The sequence below is a fragment of the Centropristis striata genome, chromosome 10 (assembly GCF_030273125.1).
Source record: "Centropristis striata isolate RG_2023a ecotype Rhode Island chromosome 10, C.striata_1.0, whole genome shotgun sequence".
Lineage (NCBI taxonomy): Eukaryota > Metazoa > Chordata > Actinopteri > Perciformes > Serranidae > Centropristis > Centropristis striata.
In genome coordinates this window covers 39,573,737-39,598,084 of record NC_081526.1, presented here as the reverse complement: position 1 = coordinate 39,598,084, position 24,348 = coordinate 39,573,737, and the positions used below count along the sequence as shown (strand labels likewise).

The 24,348-nt window shown below is 44.7% G+C and overlaps 1 protein-coding gene across 1 annotated transcript in view; it reads right to left on the bottom strand.

Moving 5' to 3' along the window:
• Positions 1-8,919: 8,919 nt before the first annotated feature.
• The window catches only part of LOC131979136 (SH3 domain-binding protein 4), a 60,357-nt gene continuing 44,928 nt past the window's right edge, over positions 8,920-24,348 (bottom strand). The window contains exons 4-5 of the mRNA XM_059343054.1: positions 12,318-12,506; positions 8,920-11,530 (exon numbers count right to left, since the gene is read on the bottom strand). Of these exons, the coding sequence (XP_059199037.1) occupies positions 11,306-11,530; positions 12,318-12,506 (414 nt within the window). The 3' untranslated portion in view covers positions 8,920-11,305. The remainder of the gene's footprint in view (positions 11,531-12,317; positions 12,507-24,348) is intronic.

The following is a 24,348-nucleotide window of genomic DNA, read 5'->3' as shown; positions in this document are numbered from 1 at the left end:
TATTGTTCTCAGCTGGTTCACCTCCTTATTGTTCTCAGCTGGTTCACCTCCTTATTGTTCTCAGCTGGTTCACCTCCTTATTGTTCTCAGCTGGTTCACCTCCTTATTGTCCTCAGCTGGTTCACCTCCTTATTGTTCTCAGCTGGTTCACCTCCTTATTGTCCTCAGCTGGTTCACCTCCTTATTGTTCTCAGCTGGTTCACCTCCTTATTGTTCTCAGCTGGTTCACCTCCTTATTGTTCTCAGCTGGTTCACCTCCTTATTGTTCTCAGCTGGTTCACCTCCTTATTGTTCTCAGCTGGTTCACCTCCTTATTGTTCTCAGCTGGTTCACCTCCTTATTGTTCTCAGCTGGTTCACCTCCTTATTGTTCTCAGCTGGTTCACCTCCTTATTGTTCTCAGCTGGTTCACCTCCTTATTGTCCTCAGCTGGTTCACCTCCTTATTGTTCTCAGCTGGTTCACCTCCTTATTGTCCTCAGCTGGTTCACCTCCTTATTGTTCTCAGCTGGTTCACCTCCTTATTGTTCTCAGCTGGTTCACCTCCTTATTGTTCTCAGCTGGTTCACCTCCTTATTGTTCTCAGCTGGTTCACCTCCTTATTGTTCTCAGCTGGTTCACCTCCTTATTGTTCTCAGCTGGTTCACCTCCTTATTGTTCTCAGCTGGTTCACCTCCTTGTTGTCCTCCTGGATGGAACATCTCTACTGCAGGAGGTTTGGTTGGTGTCTCTGCTGGAGGAGGAGCAGCTCCTCCAGCCTGGTGACCTCTGAGTCTGTTTTAATGGTTCCTCCAGTCCTTTTACTGGGAGATAAAAGCATCACGTGTCCTCCTCAGAGTGTTGAGGTATAATGGAGCTGACTGGTTCTCCTCTCAGAAGAAACCATCTGGACTCTAAAAGCCTTGAGATAAGAGGAGAGTGGTGAGGCAGTATCAGAGAGAGAGAGATTCTGCTTCATGCTTCACGTTTCTACCTGAGTGCTTCTGATGGAGGTTTGTGTTGTTTCTCTGTGTACAGACACAAACAAGGAACCAAACATCATATTAATCACTTTACGTTAGATGTATCTCCTGGGGACCATGCATGTCTGTAAACAATGTGTCAATCCATCCATTAGTTGTTGAGATTTCACTGGTTAAGTGGTCTTTATGTTATTTTCTCCAGCTTGGAGTCAGTTGCAGTCAGTCTCTCCTGGTTCGGATTCCTTCAGTTCTCCTCATTCAGGAGGTTTTAACCAGGAGCTGAATTATCTGCAGAGATCTCCTGCTCTCCAAAACAAACGCGCCTGGTGGTTAAAACCATAAAAACACACAATAAAGCAGTTTCACATTTAAAATCTGTGTTTCTTCGATGGTGTTTGGCACGCTGTGTGCTCAGGTTGTTTACGGACAGATCTAAAATATTAACTTGGCTATTAAAGTGCAATACAGAAAATAAAATCCAGGTTGTAAAACACTGAAATGAGCTTAAATCTAACTTAAACAGCCGTTTGGTTTGGAAATCAAAAGTTTTTAACTGTTAATGTCACACAAGCAACAATCTTTAGTTTGCATTCCAGCGTTTAGACAGATCCTGGGAGAGTTAACAGGTGGTGTTCTGTCAAAACATCTCATAGACTTCACCATCCTCCGTCTCAAGCTGTCCACAAACATCTGCACACCGCTGCATCACGCAGCAGGAATCCATCACTGCTGGGAGGAAGAATGAGGTCTGAGGTTTCTACCAGACAGACTACCAACACTGAGTCCTCCTCACTGATCCAGACCAGGACCAGCTGGGAACAGCCAGAGAAGAGATCAGAAACACTGCTGATGCATCAGCGATTTTCTTTTTTTGTGCCATCAAAAGGAGTGATGAGAAGGTATTACTTGTTTTAAACATAACAAAAATAGTGACTAATTGAATTACAGTTGTTACGTTACTCATTACAGCAAAAAAAGTGATCTGAGTGATTCTTTACTGTGTTACCCCATCAGTGTTAATTACATCAAGTACTAGCATACAAAAATAACAAATGTACAAATTTGAACCCAAACCACAATCTTTTAGAAGCCTAAAGCTAAAACTGTAGCAACAACAACATCATCCAGGTGGTTTAAAGAAGGCCGTGATGTTTAGGTCTAAGGACCTGTTGATGTGTTTAACGGGGCTGATTTATTTATTTGTATTCTTCCTGTGGCTCAGAGAAAAGGAATAATGACTCTGTGGTGATTTGGGTTGGAGGACTTGTTGCAGCAGAAGGGTTTCCTTTAGGGAAACACTCCCCGTCACCCTGAGACTTTACATCTCCAGTATCTGGTAGAAGAGGAGCAGGATGAAGGATGAAGGATGAAGGATGAGAGGCTTCAGGAGGAAATGTTGTTTCCTTCAGCTCTCACATCGTTCATCTGGACAGACAGCTGAATGACTTCTGACTGTCATTTGTCTTGATGTGTTTCAGTCATTACCTCTCCATTTCATCTCCCTCACCGTCTCTTTCTCACACACACACACACACACACACACACTAAAGGTTGCCACGGAGACATACATGCTGTGCTCTGCGGTTGCCATGGCAGCAGTTTGACTGGGAGCAGAGTGTTTTGTTGGTCGCTCTGCCTCCAGCAGCTCAGATTAATAAAACGGGTTTCTGCCTGTTGAATGTGACGCTGGATGTTTTTACCGACTGCTGAAATGGATCAAAATGATGGAGGTGGTGTGTGTGTGTGTGTGTGTGTGTGTGTGTGTGTGTGTGTGTGTGTGTGTGTGTGATGATCTATGATCTGATGATTGAAAACGACCCTGAAGCGTCTGCGTGCTGCGCTCAGGATGAATTAAAGGAAGCAGCAGTGATGTGCTGAGTTACAGGAAGAAAATACATCTTATTATTATCACTCATGCTGTTTCTACCATAAACTTTTGCTATCACTCTCCATCTTTGGAGTTGTCCACGCATTAAAAATGTAAAACCTCGCCGTGTGTTGATGCGTTCAGAGGAAACACATTAACTGATTAATCGTCTGAATCCAGCAGAAGTCAACGTCCACCGAGGCTTCATATCTTTAGATAACAGCGTGAAGAGACTCTTTCAGTAATATTTTATTCTTTTTGTTACTTAGTTCAGCACACATACACTAAAAATACCCTCCTCCAGCTCCAACAGAGAGTAAACAGGGTTTCAGAAGAGATTGTTGGGGAAAGGAGTCTGAAATAAGAAATGCAAGAATCCAGATAGATTGTGAAACGGTCTGTTCTGTTGCTCTGAGCTGATGAAAGGCAGAGATTTCTTAAGCCGCTCTCCAGTGTAATGCTGATGAAATGTCCTTATCTCTGGCAAACCGATCCTCCTTGAAACCAAGTAGGTCTCGAACCGATGAGGTTTCCTAGGAGACCAACAACCAACGTCAACAAAAGAGAAAAAAGAGGTCGAAAATAACAAGGCCGTGATCGGTGAGCTGCTATCTGTTGGGTCCTCTGACAGTAAAGATATTATATATATATATATATTCTGTCCATCATCCTGTCTCTCTGACAGCTCTAACAGCTGCCTGATTCTTTACAGTTTACCTTCAGAACCTGTTTCCAACAATAAACCTGGTGATCCAACAGAAGTCCCAGCCTCTTGTCTCAGTGTGGTTCTGTCTGCAGCTCATCAATGTTCTGCATCGCGACACTGAGCAGCTCCACAGAGCACCAGAGACTTATTATTATTATTATTATTACTTACTGCAGACGCCATCTAACATCCTGGACGTATAAATTCAGCTGAAGGATCAGATTTAATAATGTGCATCAGCTGCATTAGTTGGTTTGTGTTTTTTGGCTTGGTTTTTTTTTGGTTGTGGAGGCCTGCTAGACCTGCCTGCAGGTTGAGAGGGTTGCTATCAGCTTATTAATGGAAACAAACTGTTTATATTCACTTAAAAGGCCAGTTTAGTTACGAGTACGCTACAAAACTACTTCTCTTCAGTTTGGGCAGGAAAAACACTTCCTGGTCAGGATTTATAAAGATAGCTCTATAGCCTTATTGCCTTGCTTCCCTTTGTGCTTTAGCATCATTCAGTATATTACTACAGCCAGTAGGGGGCGCCACACCTTCATACAGCTGTCTGTTCAATCGGCTGATAACGACCTACTGGCCCACCAGCAGGTGGATCAGGCTCACCTTATCCTTATCCTTATCCTTATCTTATCCTTATCCTTATCTTATCCTTATCCTTATCCTTATCCTTATCTTATCCTTATCCTTATCTTATCCTTATCCTTATCCTTATCCTTATCCTTATCCTTATCTTATCCTTATCTTATGGACTGATGATGGCTAATAAACACAGATTCAACAGTCTGATGGAATCAGGTGTGTGGTTGCTGTGGTGAACACACAAGCAAATAGAAGTCAAATAATGGTCTTTTTTATTCAGTTTAACACAAGACAAGTGAGTCAATAAGCTAGTAGAGAAGCTATTATGGTGTTTGATATTCATGATGAAACATTATCATTGATATTTCCAGTAAGTGCAGAATAGTCGTGCTGTTTGTCCACACCTCATGCCAGAAAGAATACTACAGAGCACTACATGAAATATACTAACGGTCAGTTTAGAAGTGAGACAGCTCTGGTCTGGTTTTCCATTAATGATAGAATGTAAGTTGTCTCAGGGCTGAAGGAGAGTAGAAAGAGGGGGAAGGAGATCCCAGGGAGACAGGTCCATGAGGGAGGAGCGTCTGTATGGAGGTCTGTAGTAGAAGAAGTCAGAAGATCAGCTGGAAATCAACAAGTTGGGACAGGTGAGGACGGTCCACAGGCTGAATGTCACATGTTTGTGTTCTCACGAGTGTATTTGTGCTTTTTGTTGAATTTAAACCAGATTCTTTAAACTTTTCCCCTCAGAGTTCAGAGAGATGAATCATATCTGCTGAGCCTCCAGCAGCACCTGTGTGTCATGTAAACACTGCTGCTCCATCCATCAATGTGTCTCACACACACACACACACACACACACACACCCAGAGCAGGGTCTGGTTGGTTTAGGGACGGCGTGAGGACTCAGAGGGAGTGGCCTCCCTGCCAGGTTTCGATCTCTCTCACCTTCTCAGAGAACAAACAGACTTCTGTTCTGCTCCTGTCAGCAGATACACAAACCTGCTGCTGCAGGAGCAACATCACTAAACACTATTCACCTGTTTTACTCATGCACAGGGCCCAACATCAGCCACAGATAGATACATTATATTATATGACAGAAAATGGTCACATTATTGAAAGGGGCAGATTGATTCAGATTGATTTTCTGGAGAACATAATTCTCCCCAGACATCAGAGGAGTCGACCAGAAAACTCTGCTGGTGAAAACAGATTAAAATCTTCTTTGACTGATAGAGAGTGAAGAGAAACAGCATCAAAGGCAGAATTCCTACAAAATATCAGACAAAAAAAAACCCCCAAAACATGAAATATCTGGACTGAGAATCAAATGTCTAGAATCTGACCTTCACTCTGAGATGTTGTATTTTCAAAATCCCATAAAAGCTTATTCTTTAAAGTGAAAATAAACTTCTACAAATGTTTGTTTGCAGGTTTTTGTGTTTTAAATGTAGTATTTGTACGTATTTGTAATTTATTTATTTACTATTTCCACTGTATGACAGATGAAGATAAAAATCATGCTACGTGCTTTTAAACCCAGACAGACTGGTTCCTAAACTGAACCAAGTAGTTTATATATAAACCTGACCATGTTATTCTGTTTGACAGTGTTTCTGCAGCCGTGTGACACTACGAGGTTTACTGAACGCTCCTATTCTGAATATCAGACCTCTTCTCTTTCATACCAACTGTTGCATGAGCATATGTTGCATGGTTTGCATTAAACATTGACTGCTGCAGTCTTCAATACTGAACCAGTTAATCACTCATCACCTCAGTCATTAATAACCATCTGAGCAGACGGATGAACACTCGTCATCTTTCAGACAGCTTCACCATAAGATGAGGATATTACCAAAACCTTTTCAACTCACCTCCAACAGAAGAGAAGGGAGCGATGGTTCATAAGAACAGAAATGGATCCATTAAGCGTGCCGAGGCTCTGGGCCGAGACTTCATCCAGACGGTGACCTTTCCTCTGACTGCTGCCACGCTGAAATCACAGCACAATGATAAAAAATGACTCAAATTACAGCGAGCTCTTGTTGGGCTGCAGCCGCTGAATCGCTCTCAGACGTAGTTAAACTGACATTTGGCCGCTGGTGTTGACAGACGGAGTCATCGATATTTACTGAAAACAAAACACCACCATCATTGTGTCAGAGACGGTTTTATTCTGACAGTCAGCTGGGAGGAAACCAGAGAAAAGATAAAATGCAAATATGTTTGAACACAAGTCTGTCACCAACCATTCCTTTCACTCAGCTGTCCTTTTGTATCGCTGCATCTGTTTTGTGGCATTTGGTGGCTAAGTGAATATTTTAATTTGGCCAAAAGTATGTTTGGTTTAGGGCTGACCTTAGTTTAAATGAAGGGAAATCTTGCTTTTTTAACATACATTGATGACTTAGACAAAATGTCTCCAACTCTCCGTCAACCAGGTATGTTTGTCCCTTTCTTGTTCCACGATGACTAAAATGGCCTGATAAAGACATGATTTTCCCAGTTTGGCACAGAACATTTTGACTGGTTTAGAGTTCTAATCTCCATGAAGCAGAAACTTCGGGGGCTGAACAGTGAAGCCAATGCGGCAGTGCCATAGACCTCTATGATAAAATGTCCAACTTTAGATGTGCAAAAACAGGTTGTTCTTTAAAGTGAATTATATATCTATATAATATAATACATCAGGACAGTTGGAGATGAGGAAAGAGAGAGTGGAGGTGAAACGTAGTAAAGAGTCTAAATTCAGGTTGTCTCCAGTTCTGAGCACATTTAACATGTTATCTCACAGTTCCTCTGACTGTGAACAACAGGAAGCATCAAGAATGTTACATGGGAACAATGTGGACTCTTCAGTCTGAGATGGCTGAAATACAGATTTAATTCATAAGAACATTCTCAATTCCACTTAGGACAGGTGAGAAAAAACCTCCTCGACCACCTCAGATAATGTAACTGAAGTTTTTGGTTTCATAAAGATGGAATCAGCTGGTGAGCTTCTCTCTGCAGTCACCAGGGAACTTTGATTTCCTGCCTCATGCTCGGCCACCACAAAGGGACACATTTAGAAACAGCATTATGGAAATAGAAAATCTATCATTCAGTGAGCAGGCGGAAACATCAGGACTTCATTCTTTACAAGATGTTCAGCAAGTGTAAGAATTGTGATTCACAACAAAGAAACAGGGAGATTATTAATTTCCAATGTTCCATTCTGACCTGCTCCTGTGTACAGAGTGAGACCTGCAGGCTTAAAATAATCCACTCCTCATTTGCAAGTTAAATATTTAAGGTTTGTTTGGTAACTAAAGCCTTAAGCTAAATGAGCATAGTAATAAATCTGGAGGAAGTAAGAGCCAGGACACGTCGTACATGACAATGAACAGTCAACATGTTGAACGAGCTCCGAGTCCCTCTTTGTTCAGATTATCTCTGGGTTTCTGAGCTGGAGCGTCACCCTGGGGGAGCTCATTACCAGCTCTCCAGGCTGGGATCTGAAGCATGTCAGCCCATACTGCTGGGTTTAATTCCTCTGCTTTTGGCTCTTTTATTCCTCCCCCATTAATCTGTGTATTTAATTAAGGTCTACTGGCTTTAACGACAGGACAGAGAGGAATGGGAGGAGAAAGTTAGAGTTGAGTTTATGTAGAAATCCTCCCAATTATCAGAGAGAAGCAGCAGGTCTGTCCCTCTGAACTGTTTCTGATATAGCAGCAGGACCAGCGGCCACATGTACAAATATTACTGCTTTGTTTTGAACAAACAATTACTTCTACGACTGCACATTAAAAACTACATTAAAAACCCAGTCTGGAGGATTTTGGGGGACAAACTGAGCAGCTCTCATCACCAACAGGTCAAAAGGATCAACGCATGACATAACATCTCCTGGATGGCTGCAGGAGAGGTTATAACCCCTCCATGTTAGTGGATGGGACACAAGACAAACTAAACACTTAAATTAGAGATAAAATAGATGTTTTCCAAATATGTTTTCTCTCATTGTAAGTCTGTTTGTTCAAGAGTTAATCCTTCTGATAATTAGGATTTAATTTTGTTTTTTGTGTTTCTATAAAACCAGGCTGTAACATCATGATTCACAGCTGTAACTTGAGATGTTTTGGTGGAAACTGGATCCTGCGGCTCCAGACCGGCTCCTAATGATCACCAGAACCAGGTGGCAGCACCTGAATCTGGATATTTATTGTTGCAGTCTGTGGTCAAAACTAACAATAAAATAGATTGTTGCAATCAATCCATGTTGAAGGACACACAGCAACCAAACAGGCCTTGTTTCAATAGACTGACCACTCATTGGGATCTAAAGGGTTCCTTTCTTTCGTGAGGTTTGGTGAGAATGTATGTGTGTGTGATGGTCAGAAGGATGTTAGCATGCTGAGGCTGTAGATTCATTCTCATTCAGCAGGAACATGATTATCTCTGCCTCCAGGAGAGCTCTGCTGCTGAGGAATATAACAAGGAGTCAGTTAGAAATGAAAGACTACTTCTGATGCTGCAGAGGGTCTCTCTCTGGGACACATTACACATGAAATGACAAGAGCAGCAGAGAGATAAGTGATTTCTGCTGCAGGTCCTCCAACACAACCCTCCTTTCTCTGTGTGACCTTGCTCTGAAAGCCTGAGGCCGGCCGTCTCCTCTCGCATGTGTTGTCACGGTGTTTTCTGCAGACAGACAGCTGATAACACAACAAACATGGCCGCCTGTCGCTGCAGCTCCAGATAAGGAAACCTCCTCTCAGCAGACTGAAGCAGGGACGAGCCACACAGACGCTGGGTCCAAATATTTACATTTTATTTAGAGTCTTTTCCACAAAAGTATGCAGTCACAAAAAATGTTTTAAAGTCACCACGTTATACAGTATGCAGCACTGAGACAAAACCTGACCAGAAGCTTTGACAGACAGTCAACATTACATCATGTGTGGAGCGGTGCTCAGGGCCAGCTTTGGTACAAACAACTTCCATGGAACTAAAGAAACAGGTGAGAATGAGTGGCTACAGTTGTTATATAGAAGGTAATGCTGAACAGTTTTAAGTGATTATTAAATAAATAATCAATAGATTAACCAATAATGAAAGTTCTCAACTCAGTATTTCTCCTCACCTCAATGTCTGAACCAAGGTTCACTTTTCTGCTGCATTTTATACACTTGATCCAGTTAGTTTAGCTTTCATACTGCAAATATGAAATCACCATCCAGGGACGGAAACCTGCAATCTGTTATAGGTGAGAACCTGCAAACGGTCTGATCCATCGAGATCTCAGGCCTGATCGATCACTTCCTGTTATCTGACAGTCACAGAACGATGATCAAGAGTCACGGAGGAAGCATCGCTTCATTTATAAAGACAACAACAGTCTGTGTCTGAAAAATTATCATTTCAAGGAAGAGTAGAGACATCTTTCGACTTCATGGGGTTAAATTCAGGGATGAAAAATAACTGACACTCAACCTACGAGAGCTGCTGCTTCCCCAGCCAGCAGCACGTCTCCTACTGAGGGTCAATAACTTTAGTTGTTTATCTGTTTGACAAACAAACAGACAAACAAACAGAGCACCTCTCTTACTGAGGGTCAATAACTTTAGTTATTCTACACGATGTTCAGATTTGAATATAATTCAACAGTTGTGTTGATGCTGAAAACCTTTGTAGGCCTCCTTTTTTTCCAATCAGTATCCTGACTGATATATATATATAATTTATTTATTAATTTATTTCCAGCTGGGCTAGAGACCCAGCATTTACTCTGGTTTGGAGGAGCTGCAGTGTTTCTTCAGAGACAAACTGAAACCTCCACTGTACATTTACTACTGTGTGAACTGTTGATTTCTTCTTCATCACTGAGCTGTTATCATGACACATACCTGCCAGGACTTCATGAATAAAAGACACCTGGATTCAGTCTGATCCGGATCAAGACCAGCTCTTATCGACTGATCAACGTATTTGGTTTTGGTGATGTAAGTTTGGTTTTGGATAAAAGGGAAACGTCCAGAAGTCATAGAAGAAGTGAATGGAGCTGTAAACTGAAACAATCATGGAGGCTGAACATCTACAGGACAGCTGAGCAAGAATCTCCTGATGAAAACTGAGCCAGAAGCACCAGAGAGATGACTGAGTAGTTTCTGTTCTAAGGTGAAGGAGCTGAGCATTAGTCTGAAAACAAAGAAAACATCCATAATCATTTCAAATGATGATATTTTGAGGGGGTTCATATGAATTTTCCCATTTGGGAACACATTTTTCTGATTATTCCGACACTACATTAATGCAGCACACTGGCTCTATACAAATAATCATTATTCGTGACTTGGATCCTTTCTAAAGTTCCCTGGGTCGTTCCTTGGCCCAGGCTTCAGCCTTCTACCAGCTTTCATTTAAACAGGGCCAGTAGTTCTTCCATCATCCTGCTGACAAACAAACAGAGCTGAAAACATTTTAATATTACTTTTTCTGTCTGGTCAACAGTTCAAACATTTAATTAACTAGATTAGAAAAGAGAGAAAAGCAGCAAATTGTCAAACTGTATCTAATCTGTTGTTGATTGATTTCCTGTCTATTTGTTTAACTGACTGAATGTTTTGGCACTAGAGGAAAGCTGGACTCACTTTGTGTTCAAGATTAATAACAAAGTCTGTTTTTTATATATTTGGATCTGTGGGATGAGCAGGACCACAGTGAGAGAAAGAGAGAGAACCTGAAGGAGAGAAGAAAAGTGGCTTTTCTCTTTGATGTACAAATAAATAGAAGAGATTTGACAAATGTGACAAGGCTACGGTAACAAGGGTACGATATCTAAAAGTGTCTTTTCTTGAAAAAGTGTCTTTCTTGGCATTCAATCCACAGTTCTTAACCAAAGGGGTTCAAAGTGTTGCTTTAAAAAATGCTGTGCCATAATAAGAGTACAAAAATACATAACTATGCAGACAGGAACTATTAAAAGAGTCTTTGTGAATACTGTGAGCTCCGTACAGCTCTGTAGTTTGGCCGGTCGCCGTGGAGACGTCCAGGTTCCCCCGGGCCGCGAGGAGCTGGAGGCGGCGCCGCCGGAGCAAAACAACACGACGGCAGCCTGGCGTGACAGCTGATATGCAGCATTTCTAACTGTAACTCCTCCAGAGAGCAGAGGTGAGGGGGAACACCACGGAGAGGCTTCAGATGGCGTAGTCGTCCTGAGCGGCGGGGCTGAAGGCGGAGCTCCGCAGGGCGTCCAGGCAGTTGACCAGGATGAGCGAGCCGGTCAGGTGCTTCCAGCGTTTGGTGATGGGGCTCTTCATCTTGTCCAGGCCCATGTGCAGCTCCTGGATCACGTCTCGGTAGCTGTCGCCGATCTGAGCCGCCCACGTCACCAGGAAGTCGTAGGCCGGCTTCCACATGGCCTGCAGACACAGAGACAGAGGTCACATGATGCAGAGAGACAGAGGTCACATGATGCAGAGACAGAGGTCACATGATGCAGAGACAGAGGTCACATGATGCAGGGACAGAGGTCACATGACACAGAGACTGAGGTCACATGACACAGAGACAGAAGTCACATGACACAGAGACAGAGGTCACATGATGCAGGGACAGAGGTCACATGACACAGAGACAGAGGTCACATGATGCAGAGACAGAGGTCACATGACACAGAGACAGAGAGACAGAGGTCACATGACACAGAGACAGAGGTCACATGACACAGAGACTGAGGTCACATGATGCAGAGACAGAGGTCACATGACACAGAGACAGAGGTCACATGACACAGAGACAGAGAGACAGAGGTCACATGACACAGAGACAGAGGTCACATGACACAGAGACAGAGGTCACATGACACAGAGACAGAGAGACAGAGGTCACATGACCCAGAGACAGAGGTCACATGACACAGAGACAGAGAGACAGAGGTCACATGACCCAGTGACAGAGGTCACATGACACAGAGACAGAGGTCACATGACACAGAGACAGAGGTCACATGACCCAGAGACAGAGGTCACATGACACAGAGACAGAGGTCACATGACACAGAGACAGAGGTCACATGACACAGAGAGGACAGAGAGACAGAGGTCACATGACACAGAGACAGAGGTCACATGACACAGAGACAGAGAGACAGAGGTCACATGACACAGAGACAGAGAGACAGAGGTCACTTCAGCAGGACAGACGTACCTCGCTGTCCACCACCCCGTTCTTGTCGCGGTGCGGCGCCTCGTAAGCGTCCATCTGCTGGCGTGAGACCTTGACCAGCCGCTCGGCCAGCTCCCTCCAGCGCCCCGCCACCTCCACCGCCGTGGTCAGCAGGACGAAGTCCATGACCAGCCTGGCAACTAGACCCTGGCAGTCCATCTTCAGCAGAGCCTGCAGAGAGAGACACAGCACTTCAGACTGAGGGATAACAGAGAAGAACACTGAGAATCAGGAGGAGCACAGTGAATTGTTTTCAGATGTCAGTGAAGTTTGACTAAAACCAACACTGAGACTAATACATGAACATCTCCAGGTCTCATTCCACTGCTCTGATCCTGTGTTATTTTCCACAGCCTGCCTCCCCAATCCCCCTGCAAATCTCAGCTTTGTGCATTTTTCACATGCTTTCTGCTGGAAATGGAAATAAGAGCCTCATGTTGCCTCGACAGCAACACTCTGTATTACACCACATGTGAACTAAGGGGAGGAGAAACGCCTGGTGGCCAATCCTGACACAGCCAACGATACACAACAAGCAGCAGGATTAAAGAGTAAAGCCCGCCGGCGTCTCCTGAAGCAACAACAGATGATTTAGCTGCAGCGTGGCCTTCTCAGGTCACTAATGAACAATAACCGTCAAGCTTTCTGCTCTGCACCCAAGTTAGCTAACAACAACTCCATCAGCTGCCTTCAGAGGAGAAGAATGAGGAAGCAGTCTGCAATGTGCCGATGCTGCTGCTGCCTGATTGGCTGTAACTGGTCTGACAGCAGCCTGGCTCCTCCCCCAGACTCAGTCACCACCCTGGTCTTCATCACTTCCTGTCCTGAGACCGTTCTACCACTGATCTTCATCCTGAGACAGTCTACCCAGACTACTTCTACCACTGCTGCTGCAGTCTCATTCTTGATGATAACAGCTAGAACTGTCCAAATGCCAAGGAAAGGTTCCTCAATCCTTCCTCTGTTATCTCCTTCAGCACACTGGAGTATCCTTTATAAAGAAAAGGATTTCATATTGTCCCATCATTTCTTGCTGCAGCAACATCTCAGTGACAAAACACCATTCAACTGTTGAAACGTACAGTCGTAGATTTGTAGGCCAAATGTGTTGTTTATCTTGTGGTAATTGAACATATATATTCATTAAATCATACCAATTGGGTATGATTGAATGAAAAGGACGGTCAGCAACCATTTTTTGGGAGTTTCCATGATTGTAAAGTCTGCATGAAGCGACAAGACAAAGAGAGCTGGGATGAAGTATCTAAGATGTGCTTTTAGAAGTCCAACTTCAGAGAAAACTCTCATCAATAACATCCATCATTACATTAGGGATAGGTATTGCAATTTATTTTTTTTCAATTCCAATTCACAAGGTCCTGGTTTAATTTGATTCCCAATTTGATCTGATCTGATATTGATTCAATTGTATATATATCAGTTGCGATACCAATTTCTCTTGTATGTGAAAGAGATTTTGGGTTTCTTCAACCAAATGTTCTGAGGGCCAGCCGTCATTTTGACACGTTAGGTTATAATTAAAGTAATTCACGCTCCTGTCCAGCAGGTGGCGTGTGCATATTAATTATCCCTGGTGTAGTTTTCTTGATCTCACGTGCAAAACCTTGTAGTCCGGCTTCAGCTTACGGCTCTAATCGTTAATATCAGGCGGTAATATCTGGGTCTGAGTGAGAATATCAGGAAGTCTTGAACCTGCAGTCTGATTCCAGCAGGGGGCGCTGACAGAGGCTGCAGAAGCTTTTGGGTCCCATCCGTCTCAATACAAAATGAACTTCTCACTTGATTTATTACCTCAGAATTTTTTTAGGACAACACTGAATCACTAGTAAAAATCAGGACAATTTGATGTTAATTGTGTAAATAATGGTAATAGAGAAAATAGAAGATAAAGAATGGTATGATTTGGGGCGGGGCTACCTTTGATTGACAGGTGGCCCCGTTCATCTTTTCTCCCTGCAGGACTAACGAGGACCAACTGAGACCAGCAGGGTTAAAGGTCATCTACAGGAAGAAAGGTTGGCTCAAAAAGCTATGAATCGATATCAGAAAATGAAATTTAATATCGATTTTAAACGATTAATGTTTATTTTTGAACACAGCCCTATCCACCATCATATATAATATATATATATTTAATAACAAGGCCCAGTGAGTCCAGTCCAAGTGTTCATCTGGTGAATCCTCCTTCACGTCTTAACTTGACCTCGTCACGTTTTGCTTTAAAAGCAGGAGGAGAAGTGGTCAGGGAGAGGCCAGGAGGTTTGTTCTGAAATGCAAACACCACACATGCAAATACACCTGCAGTCTGACGGATACTCGTGTTCACTCATGCACCAGACACACATTTATTTATCTATCAATGAGTCGCCAAGCCCTTAGAAAGTTTCTAAATTATAAATCATAATAACTAACTATCATCCCTCCACAATGCAAATTCTCTCTACAATGTGAACTTCTGCACCCTGAACAGCTTTCTCATTCTATAGTAACACATTTATAGATAGTTAATGTCCAAACTGATCATCTATGTTTTTTGTATGTATACACTTATTTCTGAACTTAATTCAATTTTTTTTTAATGTTTTACACAACATCACAGGGTTTCTTTATCTGGGTTATACATCTTTCTTTTTTTCCATTTATATGTTTATGTTATTGACTGTTACCGTCTCCCCATTTCTGTTTCTGTGTATTTATGGTAAGACAGCAGCTAATGCCTTACATAAAAAATAACTTCACACATAATAATGTTCTGTTTAACTGGACCAGGGCCACTTTCTAAAAAAAGAACTCACTTTTATTAAAAGAATGTCCCCACTTTCCCCAAGTCTCAAACTCAAATAAGTCCTCACAAAAACAGAAGCACACACACACACACACACGCACGCACGCACACACACACACACACACACACACACACACACACACACACACACACACACACACACACACACTGGGACTGCGGCTTGCAGACTCAACAGAGCGAAGGTGGATTTAAAGTTCCAGTTTGGCTCCAGATCCATGTTCAGGAATGTGTGGAACGACAGGATATGAAGGGGGGAGGAGGGGGAGGGGGGAGGGGGGAGGAGGAGGAGGGGGGGGGGGAGGGGGAGGGGGAGAGGAGGAGGGAGGAGGAGGGGGGGAGGAGGGGGGGGAGGGAGGAATGCAGATACCAGCAGCCTCTCTCTCTCTGTTTCTCTCTCTCTCTCTGTTTCTCTCTCTCTCTCTGTTTCTCTCTCTCTCTCTGTCTCTCTCTCTCTGTTTCTCTCTCTCTCTCTCTCTCTCTCTGTCTCTCTCTGTCTCTCTCTCCCTCTCTCTCTCTCTCTCTGTCTGTCTGTCTCTCTCTGTCTCTCTCTCTCTCTCCCTCTCTCTCTCTCTCTCTCTCTGAGCGAGAGCGTGTGTGTGAGTGAGCGTCTGGAGGAGTGACTGTTTTATGTTACTTTTTCTGATTATCCTTTGTTTTTTCTCGTAGTTTTTGTTTCACTTAGTTCATTAGTTTTTATTGTTTGTTCTCACGTTATATTTCAGTGCTTGGGTGTTTTTGTTGGTTTATTTTAACCACATTTCCCCTCACCCTCGTGGTGTGTGGCGTTCGCCACAATGGCCGGCATGGACCTGAAAAACATCACGCGTAAGCACGGCATTAAGATCGGGGCCACCTTCCCCTGCAGCGTGGAGGAAATCAGCCTCGCTGTGGGGGGAAAGGTCGGCCACAGCAGCGTGCTCTCGGCCGCTCGGATGAACGGAGCCGTGGTCATCTTCCTGGATCAGGTGGAGAAGGCGAACCGTGTCATCGAGGTAGGTCTCACCGTGTCGGGGCAGTTCCTGCAGGTTCTGCCCCTGTCCAAACCCGCAACCAGGGTAATACTGTCCAACGTGCCCCCCTTCATCACAGATGAGTTCCTCTGTAGGGAGCTGTCCAGACACGGGAAAGTGGTTTCCCCCATCAGGAAGATGTTGTCTGGATGTAAGTCTCCGCTGCTGAAACACGTGGTGTCTCACAGACGCCAATTGTTTATGATACTCAATGACAGAAGCGGAGTCTTTGATTTCCGCTTCCAAGTCAGAGTAGATGATTATGACTACGTGATTTATGCGACATCATCTGTGATGAAGTGCTTTGGTTGCGGGGAGGAGGGACACACGGTGAAGAACTGCCCGACGGCACGGGGCCCTGCTCCGCCTGGCCAGGGAGAGGCGGCGGCTGGGGCGGCTGCGCGGGCGGTGCCGGCGCCGGGGGACCGGCGCGGAACCTCCGCATGGCGGACGGTTCCAGCGGCCGGCCCCTCGGTGGTAACACCGGTCGCCGTTGAGGCGGCCGCCGCTGACGCGGCGGCTGCTTCGGCGGCGGCCACCGGCGCGGTCATCGCCGGTGTGGTCGCCCCCCCCGAGCGGCCGATCGCCGCTCCACGCGTCATTACGCGCAGGTCCATGACCGAGCCGGCACCGGGGGTGAGTAATGTGGAGGAGACACAGGGTGATATTTGTGTGAATGACAGGAGTGTATGTGGGGAGAGGAGAGGAGAGCACATGGAAAAAAAGGTGGAGGGAGAAAAAAATCTAAAAAAAGTCAGTGAGCACTTAGAGGTGGTGGTGGAACACACAGACACACAGACAGACACACAGACACAGGAGGATAAGACAGACAGTACAAACACAGAGAAGGATAGAAGGGAGGAAAACACAGATAACATAAACTGTAATAATAATAATAAACCGTGGAGTGAACAGGTGGAGGAGGAGGAGGAGGAAATGGAATTAACAAACAATGCAACTGTCAACAAAAAAAATAAAAAACGCAGGAGGTCAGCCAGGAAGACCGCAGAAAATAAGACAGTGAGTGACGTCACAGACAGTGAGGACTGGCTGTCTGACAGCAGTGACGTCACTCACTTTACTGGCAGCCAGAAAAAGAAAATAATCAATGCAGAAAAAATAAAAACTTTCCTGCAACAAACAAAAAATCAACACAGAGTTAAGCTAGAGGAGCATTTTAATGATCTGGGGGCTTTTATTCTGTCGGCCAGGCTCCACATGAGTCAAAGAGAGGAGTCTGGCCTCACGGATCAGGAGGTTTTTAGACTGAAAAAACTGGTTCTGAAAGCTAAAAGACAAAGTATGAATGAAAAAGGAACCAGTTTATTTTAAAAATCTTATGCATATTTTATTTATTTTGTCTTTATCCCTCTTTTTAACACTTATTATGGATGGTTTTAAAATTGGTGTGTTAAATGTAAATGGTGCGAGGGATTTTAAGAAAAGACATTTAATATATGAAGTCACCAAGACAAAGAAAGTTGAAGTACTTTTTATGCAGGAAACGCACAGCGATGAAGGCAATGAGTGTGAATGGAAGATGGAGTGGGAAGGGGAAGCCATCCTGAGCCACAACACCTCCCTCAGTGGGGGGGTGGGCTTCCTCTTCTCCAGGGGTTTTAAACCTAACTCGCTGGAGGTCCAACATTTTATCCCGGGGAGGCTCCTCATGGTCAAAGCTCAGTTCGGCCATTTTGCTGCTGTTTTTATTAACATTTATGCTCCAACAGCTGGTGCAGAGAGGAAGCAGTTTTTAGAGAAACTCAATGATGTTTTAAACGACTGCGCCACAGAGGATTTTTTATTCTTGGGTGGGGATTTTAACTGCACTGAGAACGATATTATTGATCGTAATCATACAGAGCCTCATCCAGCCTCTCAGCACGCCTTAAAGCAGCTGGTCCGCTCTCAGGGCATGGTGGACGTATGGAGGAGGCTGCACCCAGACTGCCGTCAGTACACGTGGTCCCACATCAGAGAGAGCAGGGTCTCCTCAGCTAGGCTAGACCGTATTTATTGTTTTAAGCATCATTTTAATATATTTAAACAGTGCACTATTTTACCTGTCGCTTTTACTGATCATGCTCTAGTTTTATCTCATGTTTTTATTAGAAATGTTTTACCTAGAAGTGCATACTGGCATTTTAATTCTGTTTTAACTTTTGATAAGAGTTTTAGACAGAGCCTGTTTTATTTCTGGGAGGTTTTTAGACAGAGGAAGGGTGATTTTAACAATCTTAGGCAGTGGTGGGACCACGGCAAAGTACAAATAAGATTGCTATGTCAACAGCATACTCTCAATGTCACAAGTGACATCACTAGATCTATTAAAGACCTAGAGACTGACATAGTGGACTTGGAGCGACTTAGCGAGTCCACAGGAAATCGAGGACATATTGAGAGCCTCAAAATCAAAAAAATGGCTTTAGCCGACCTGCTGGATTGTAAAACCCAGGGCGCAATGGTCAGATCCCGGGTGCAGAACATCAAAGAGATGGATGCTCCCTCTAGCTATTTTTTCAGTCTGGAAAAAAAGAACGGACAGGGGAAAGTAGTCCACACACTGCTGTCAGACACAGGGCAGGAGCTGACAGAACCATGCCAGATCAGGGGTCGAGCTGTGAGTTTTTATCGTACACTGTACACGAGTGAGGTGGTAGAGGAGGAGGAAATCCTCAGCAGCTTCACCTCCGGACTGCCACAGGTTGCTGAGGAGTCCCACTCACAGCTCGACGCCCCCCTCCTGCTCGAGGAACTGCAGACAGCGTTGCTGAGCATGCAGAGCAGGAGGGCTCCAGGCATCGACGGCCTGACTGTAGAGTTCTATAAGACCTACTGGGACCTCCTGGGCCGCGATGTCCTGGAGGTATTTAATGAAAGTCTGGCCTCTGGTTCTATGCCAACGTCCTGCAGGAGAGCGGTGGTCACGCTGCTCCCAAAAAAAGGAAACCTGCAGGACATCAAGAACTGGCGCCCTGTGTCACTGCTCTGTGTGGACTACAAGATCCTGTCCAAAGTATTGGCTTCCAGGCTGGGAAAAGCTATGGAGCAGGTCATCCACCGGGATCAGACCTACTGCGTCCCCAGCAGGTCAATGGTGGACAATGTCCACCTCATTCGTGATGTTTTGGAACTCTCTAGCTCATTGGGCATAGATACTGGTCTGCTTTCATTAGACCAGGAAAAGGCTTTTGACCGCGTTGAACACAGCTTCTTGTGGCACGTCATGGAGAAGTTTGGGTTCAGCGCTGGTTTCATAGCCAAGATCAAAGTGTTGTACAGTGATGTTGAGAGTGTGCTGAAGTTTAACGGCAGTCTGTGTGCTCCCTTCAGAGTGTGTAGAGGTGTCAGGCAGGGCTGTGCTCTGTCTGGGATGCTTTATGCACTCTCCTTGGAACCGCTCCTCCAAAAAATTAGATCTCAGCTGCACGGCCTGCTTTTACCTGGTTTTAATAGAAACATTATTTTATCTGCGTACGCAGACGATTTAGTTGTTTTTATTAATGGCCAGGCTGATGTAGACGTTTTAGTAAAGATTATAAAAGATTTTAATCAAGCATCGGCAGCGAGGGTCAACTGGCGGAAGAGTGAAGCCCTCGCTGTCGGTGAGTGGTGTGGTGGTCTTCCAGTTCTTCCTGAAAATTTGAAGTGGGGGAGAGAAGGTTTTAAGTATTTAGGGATTTTTATAGGGAAAGACAGTATTGTTAAAAAGAACTGGGAGACCATCACTGAAAAAATTGAAAGCAAAATTTTAAAATGGAAGTGGTTACTTCCCCGGATGTCTTTCCGGGGAAGAACACTTGTTTTAAATAATTTAGTAGCATCCCAACTGTGGCACCGCTTAACCTGTGTAGACCCTCCACCAGGACTCCTCGCCAACATCCAGAGAAAAATGGTGGACTTCTTTTGGAACGGTCTACACTGGGTGCCACAGGGGGTGCTGTTTTTAGCCAGGGAGGAGGGGGGACAAGGTCTTATCCACCTGGCCAGCCGGACTGCCACTTTTAGACTGCAGTTCATACAAAAGTACTTAACTAGTGTGGCAGATCCGGTGTGGAGGGATGTGACCAGCTGCATCCTGAGGCGTGCTAATAACCTGGGGTTGGATGATGCTCTGTTTTTAACTGACACAAAAATTCTAAATTTAAAGGGGCTTCCTCTGTTTTATCAAGGCGTTTTTAAATCATGGACTCTTTTTAATTACAACAGAAGTCCTACAGCTAACTCTCTGCACTGGCTGTTGAAAGAACCGCTGGTCAACGGTGCCAGGCTAGACGTCAGCAGCCAGAGGACACCTGGACTAAGCACCGCGCTGATGCAGTCTGGGACCGTTCGACTACAGCAGCTGGTGGATGCAGTGGGGCCGGACCTCAGAGACGCCCAGGCCTTGGGCTCTCTGCTGGGACTACGATCGACACGAGTGGCCCAGCAGATCCTGAACACGCTGGAGGGCCGACTGTCCGGGAAGGAGAAAGTTTTCCTAAAGGATTATTGGGACAAAAAGACTGTTCCTAACCCCTCGGACCCCTTCCCGGACCTGGTCCTCACCCCCAGCCTGGGCGATAGGTCTGGCCCCTTGCTCTGTGCAGCAAATGGACTAAAAATGACACTGCACAGAGCAAACAAAGAAACATTTTACAAGAACTGTGTGAAAAGCATCCACCAGGCCGGACTGAGCAACAGACCCCCCACTGTGTGGTCAGAGAAACTGGGACTGGATGGACCCGGCCCACAGTGGAGGATTTTATACAAGCCTCCCCTAAAGAAAAGGACTGGTGACCTCCAGTGGAGGATTTTACATGGAGCCATTGCCTGCAACGCCTTCATCTCTGTTCTCAACCCGACTGTTTCTGACCAATGTCCTTTCTGCTGCACCAGAGAAACTATTTATCATGTTTTTACTGAGTGCAAGAGACTGACCAGTCTCTTCACTTTTTTAAAAACAGTTTTTAGTTTTTTTAACATGGTATTCAGTAGGGGGATTTTTATAATGGGGGCTGGATACCACAGAAAACAAAAAGACAAATGGCAACTTTTAAATTTTATCGGTGCAGCAGCAAAGATGGCGATTTACATTAGCCGAAAGAACAGGGTTGAGAACAGAGATGGAGACGATGCCATCGCTGTTTTTAAAACCAACGTCAGAGCCAGACTGTGGCTGGAGTACCGCTTTTATAAACATCTTGGTGACTTCGATTCTTTTAATAAGTGCTGGTGTTTTAATAAGATTTTATGTTTTATAGAAAACGACCAACTGTTTTTTACACCTATTTTAGAGTGATGTCGTTTTTTATACAAACCTCCTGATCCGTTTTTACTAAACATGTGTAAATGAACATGTGTTTAAACTTTATGTGAATAAAGTATTGTTATAAAAATCAAAAAAATCTCTCTCTGAGACAGAACGGAGGGTGAGATAGCGGCGAGTGTCGACCAATCAGACGCTGCGTCTCTTCTCCAGGAACGTTCATCACGTTCAGAGACACTTTGAGACTTTTTTCTGAACGTTTGTTTGTTTGTTTGTGTACGCTGAGAGGAAGAGGCCGTCAGGGAGACAAACACCTGTTTCCTGGCTGGATAACGACAGGAAGTCCCTGCCAAAATAAAGGGGATCACTTCCTGTCTCAGCACAGGTTTGAGTCTGATGGTTTCTTTTCTTTATTCAGAAGTGGTACACAGCTTCATACAATCATTTTACAGCAGAATAAGTCAAAGTGGTCTAGTATATAATTGTATATATATAATATATAGTATATAATATACATTTTTTTAATATCATCTCAGCTTTAGGTCCTTGCCAAGAGTTTGATGAGAAGATGGACTCTTCACTTTAATGTCTGAACAGAATCCATGAAACTGGAGCCAGAGACGATCAGCTTCTCTTAGAGTCAATAGACTTTCTGCAAGTTCATTATTAAGATTTAAGAACATGCAGGAACAGATTGAGAATTTAAGGAGCAAAAGGGCATGAAAACCTTTTCCAGCATCACAGACTGATGTAGTGTGACTCGTCTGGAAGCTCAGAGGAACTAAAGAGTGACGTAGAGAGCAGAGAAACAATCACTAACTCCTGAAATATTATATAAATACAGCTGAACAGTCAACTCAAACGTGTTCCTGAAAACATTTGAGGCAAGAAATAGACAACACAGTGAGTGTCTCAGTCTCAGCACTGCCCAGTTATACTGGTTGATATCAGGCTTGTGAGCTGTGCTGGTCTTCTATCAAACATTAGATAAATGTTTTCTGATCCACGGCGAGGTCAAGTGGAAATTTATCTCAATGGGAGACTGAGAAGATGCATTTATACATCTTTATTTATTTATTTATGTTTAGGAGCTTGGCGGCTGTTTGCAGAGTAAAACCTGGTGAATCTAGAGCTTCAAACATCAGACTACTGAAGTATTCTCCTGCTTCTCTTTTGTCCATCACCTTGGAGATGAAATGAGCCTCAGCACCAGGTGAGCTGCAGCCAGGTGAGCTGCAGCCAGGTGAGCTGCAGCCAGGTGAGCTGCAGCCAGGTGAGCCTCAGCACCAGGTGAGCTGCAGCCAGGTGAGCTGCAGCCAGGTGAGCTGCAGCCAGGTGAGCTGCAGCCAGGTGAGCTGCAGCCAGGTGAGCTGCAGCCAGGTGAGCTGCACCAGGTGAGCTGCAGCCAGGTGAGCTGCAGCCAGGTGAGCTGCAGCCAGGTGAGCTGCAGCCAGGTGAGCCTCAGCACCAGGTGAGCTGCAGCCAGGTGAGCTGCAGCCAGGTGAGCTGCAGCCAGGTGAGCTGCAGCCAGGTGAGCTGCACCAGGTGAGCTGCAGCCAGGTGAGCTGCAGCCAGGTGAGCTGCAGCCAGGTGAGCTGCAGCCAGGTGAGCCTCAGCACCAGGTGAGCTGCAGCCAGGTGAGCTGCAGCCAGGTGAGCTGCAGCCAGGTGAGCCTCAGCACCAGGTGAGCTGCAACCAGGTGAGCTGCAGCCAGGTGAGCCTCAGCACCAGGTGAGCTGCAGCCAGGTGAGCTGCAGCCAGGTGAGCTGCAGCCAGGTGAGCTGCAGCCAGGTGAGCTGCAGCCAGGTGAGCTGCACCAGGTGAGCTGCAGCCAGGTGAGCTGCAGCCAGGTGAGCTGCACCAGGTGAGCCTCAGCACCAGGTGAGCTGCAGCCAGGTGAGCTGCAGCCAGGTGAGCTGCAGCCCAACACAGCTGGAAGAGTCCTCTTGCTAAGTGAAGGTATAAACATCAAACCTGTCCATTATAAAAAGAGCTCTGATGAACTAAGGGATCAATAACTCCTCCAGCAGGACTCCCTGGTGCCTGTTTTGTTCTAGCAGCGTTTAATTCCTCCAGATCCCATTTAGTTTAAAGTCTAAACTGTCTAAACCAGCTACAATCTGTTCACACAAACGTGCTCCTGAGCATTCTGGGAAGCTTCTGATTAATTTATTAGTTGTGAAGAGATGTTATAGATTACAGCCTCTCTAAACTCTCCTTTATCTCCTTTGGTTCCCTGGAGCTGAAGCCATCAGCCTGTTCAACACTCTGAACACTCTGAACACTCTGAACACTCTGAAACGGAACTTAAGGATCCATAAAATCACTCAGAAATCAGAAGAAAAATGTCCTTCAAATGTGCTTTAGTATAATCCAGGTGACTTCTCATGATGATAAATAAACTACTATAAACACGGAGCTCAGGTATGATCCACATCCAGTCCCAGGTAGCAAGGGCCAATATTTCTGTGGTTCTGGTCCAGATATATAAGGGACCGGTCCTGATAAATCCTCCTGGTTCACTACTCAGACTGACCACGTCTACAACTGGTTGGTTTCCTGCACGAGAATGCAAATAATTAATACATTAAAAACTAACCAGAAGCTCAATAGTTCTAGACAGCTGATTGGCTCTAAGGCTGCATGTTTACATAATAATTACATACAGTATGTTTATTAATTCTCCTTCATCGGTGATGATGCAGGGAGAACATGCAACTACACTCAGAAGAGCCACAAAAACCACCTCCTGATGATGATACTACTACTACTACTACCACTACTACTGCTACTGCTACTGCTACTACTACTACTACTACTACTACTGCTACTACTACTACTACTGCTACTGCTACTACTACTACTACTACTACTACTACAGAAAGACTACAAATGGAAACCAGAATGCTTCTGACACCAACATGTTGT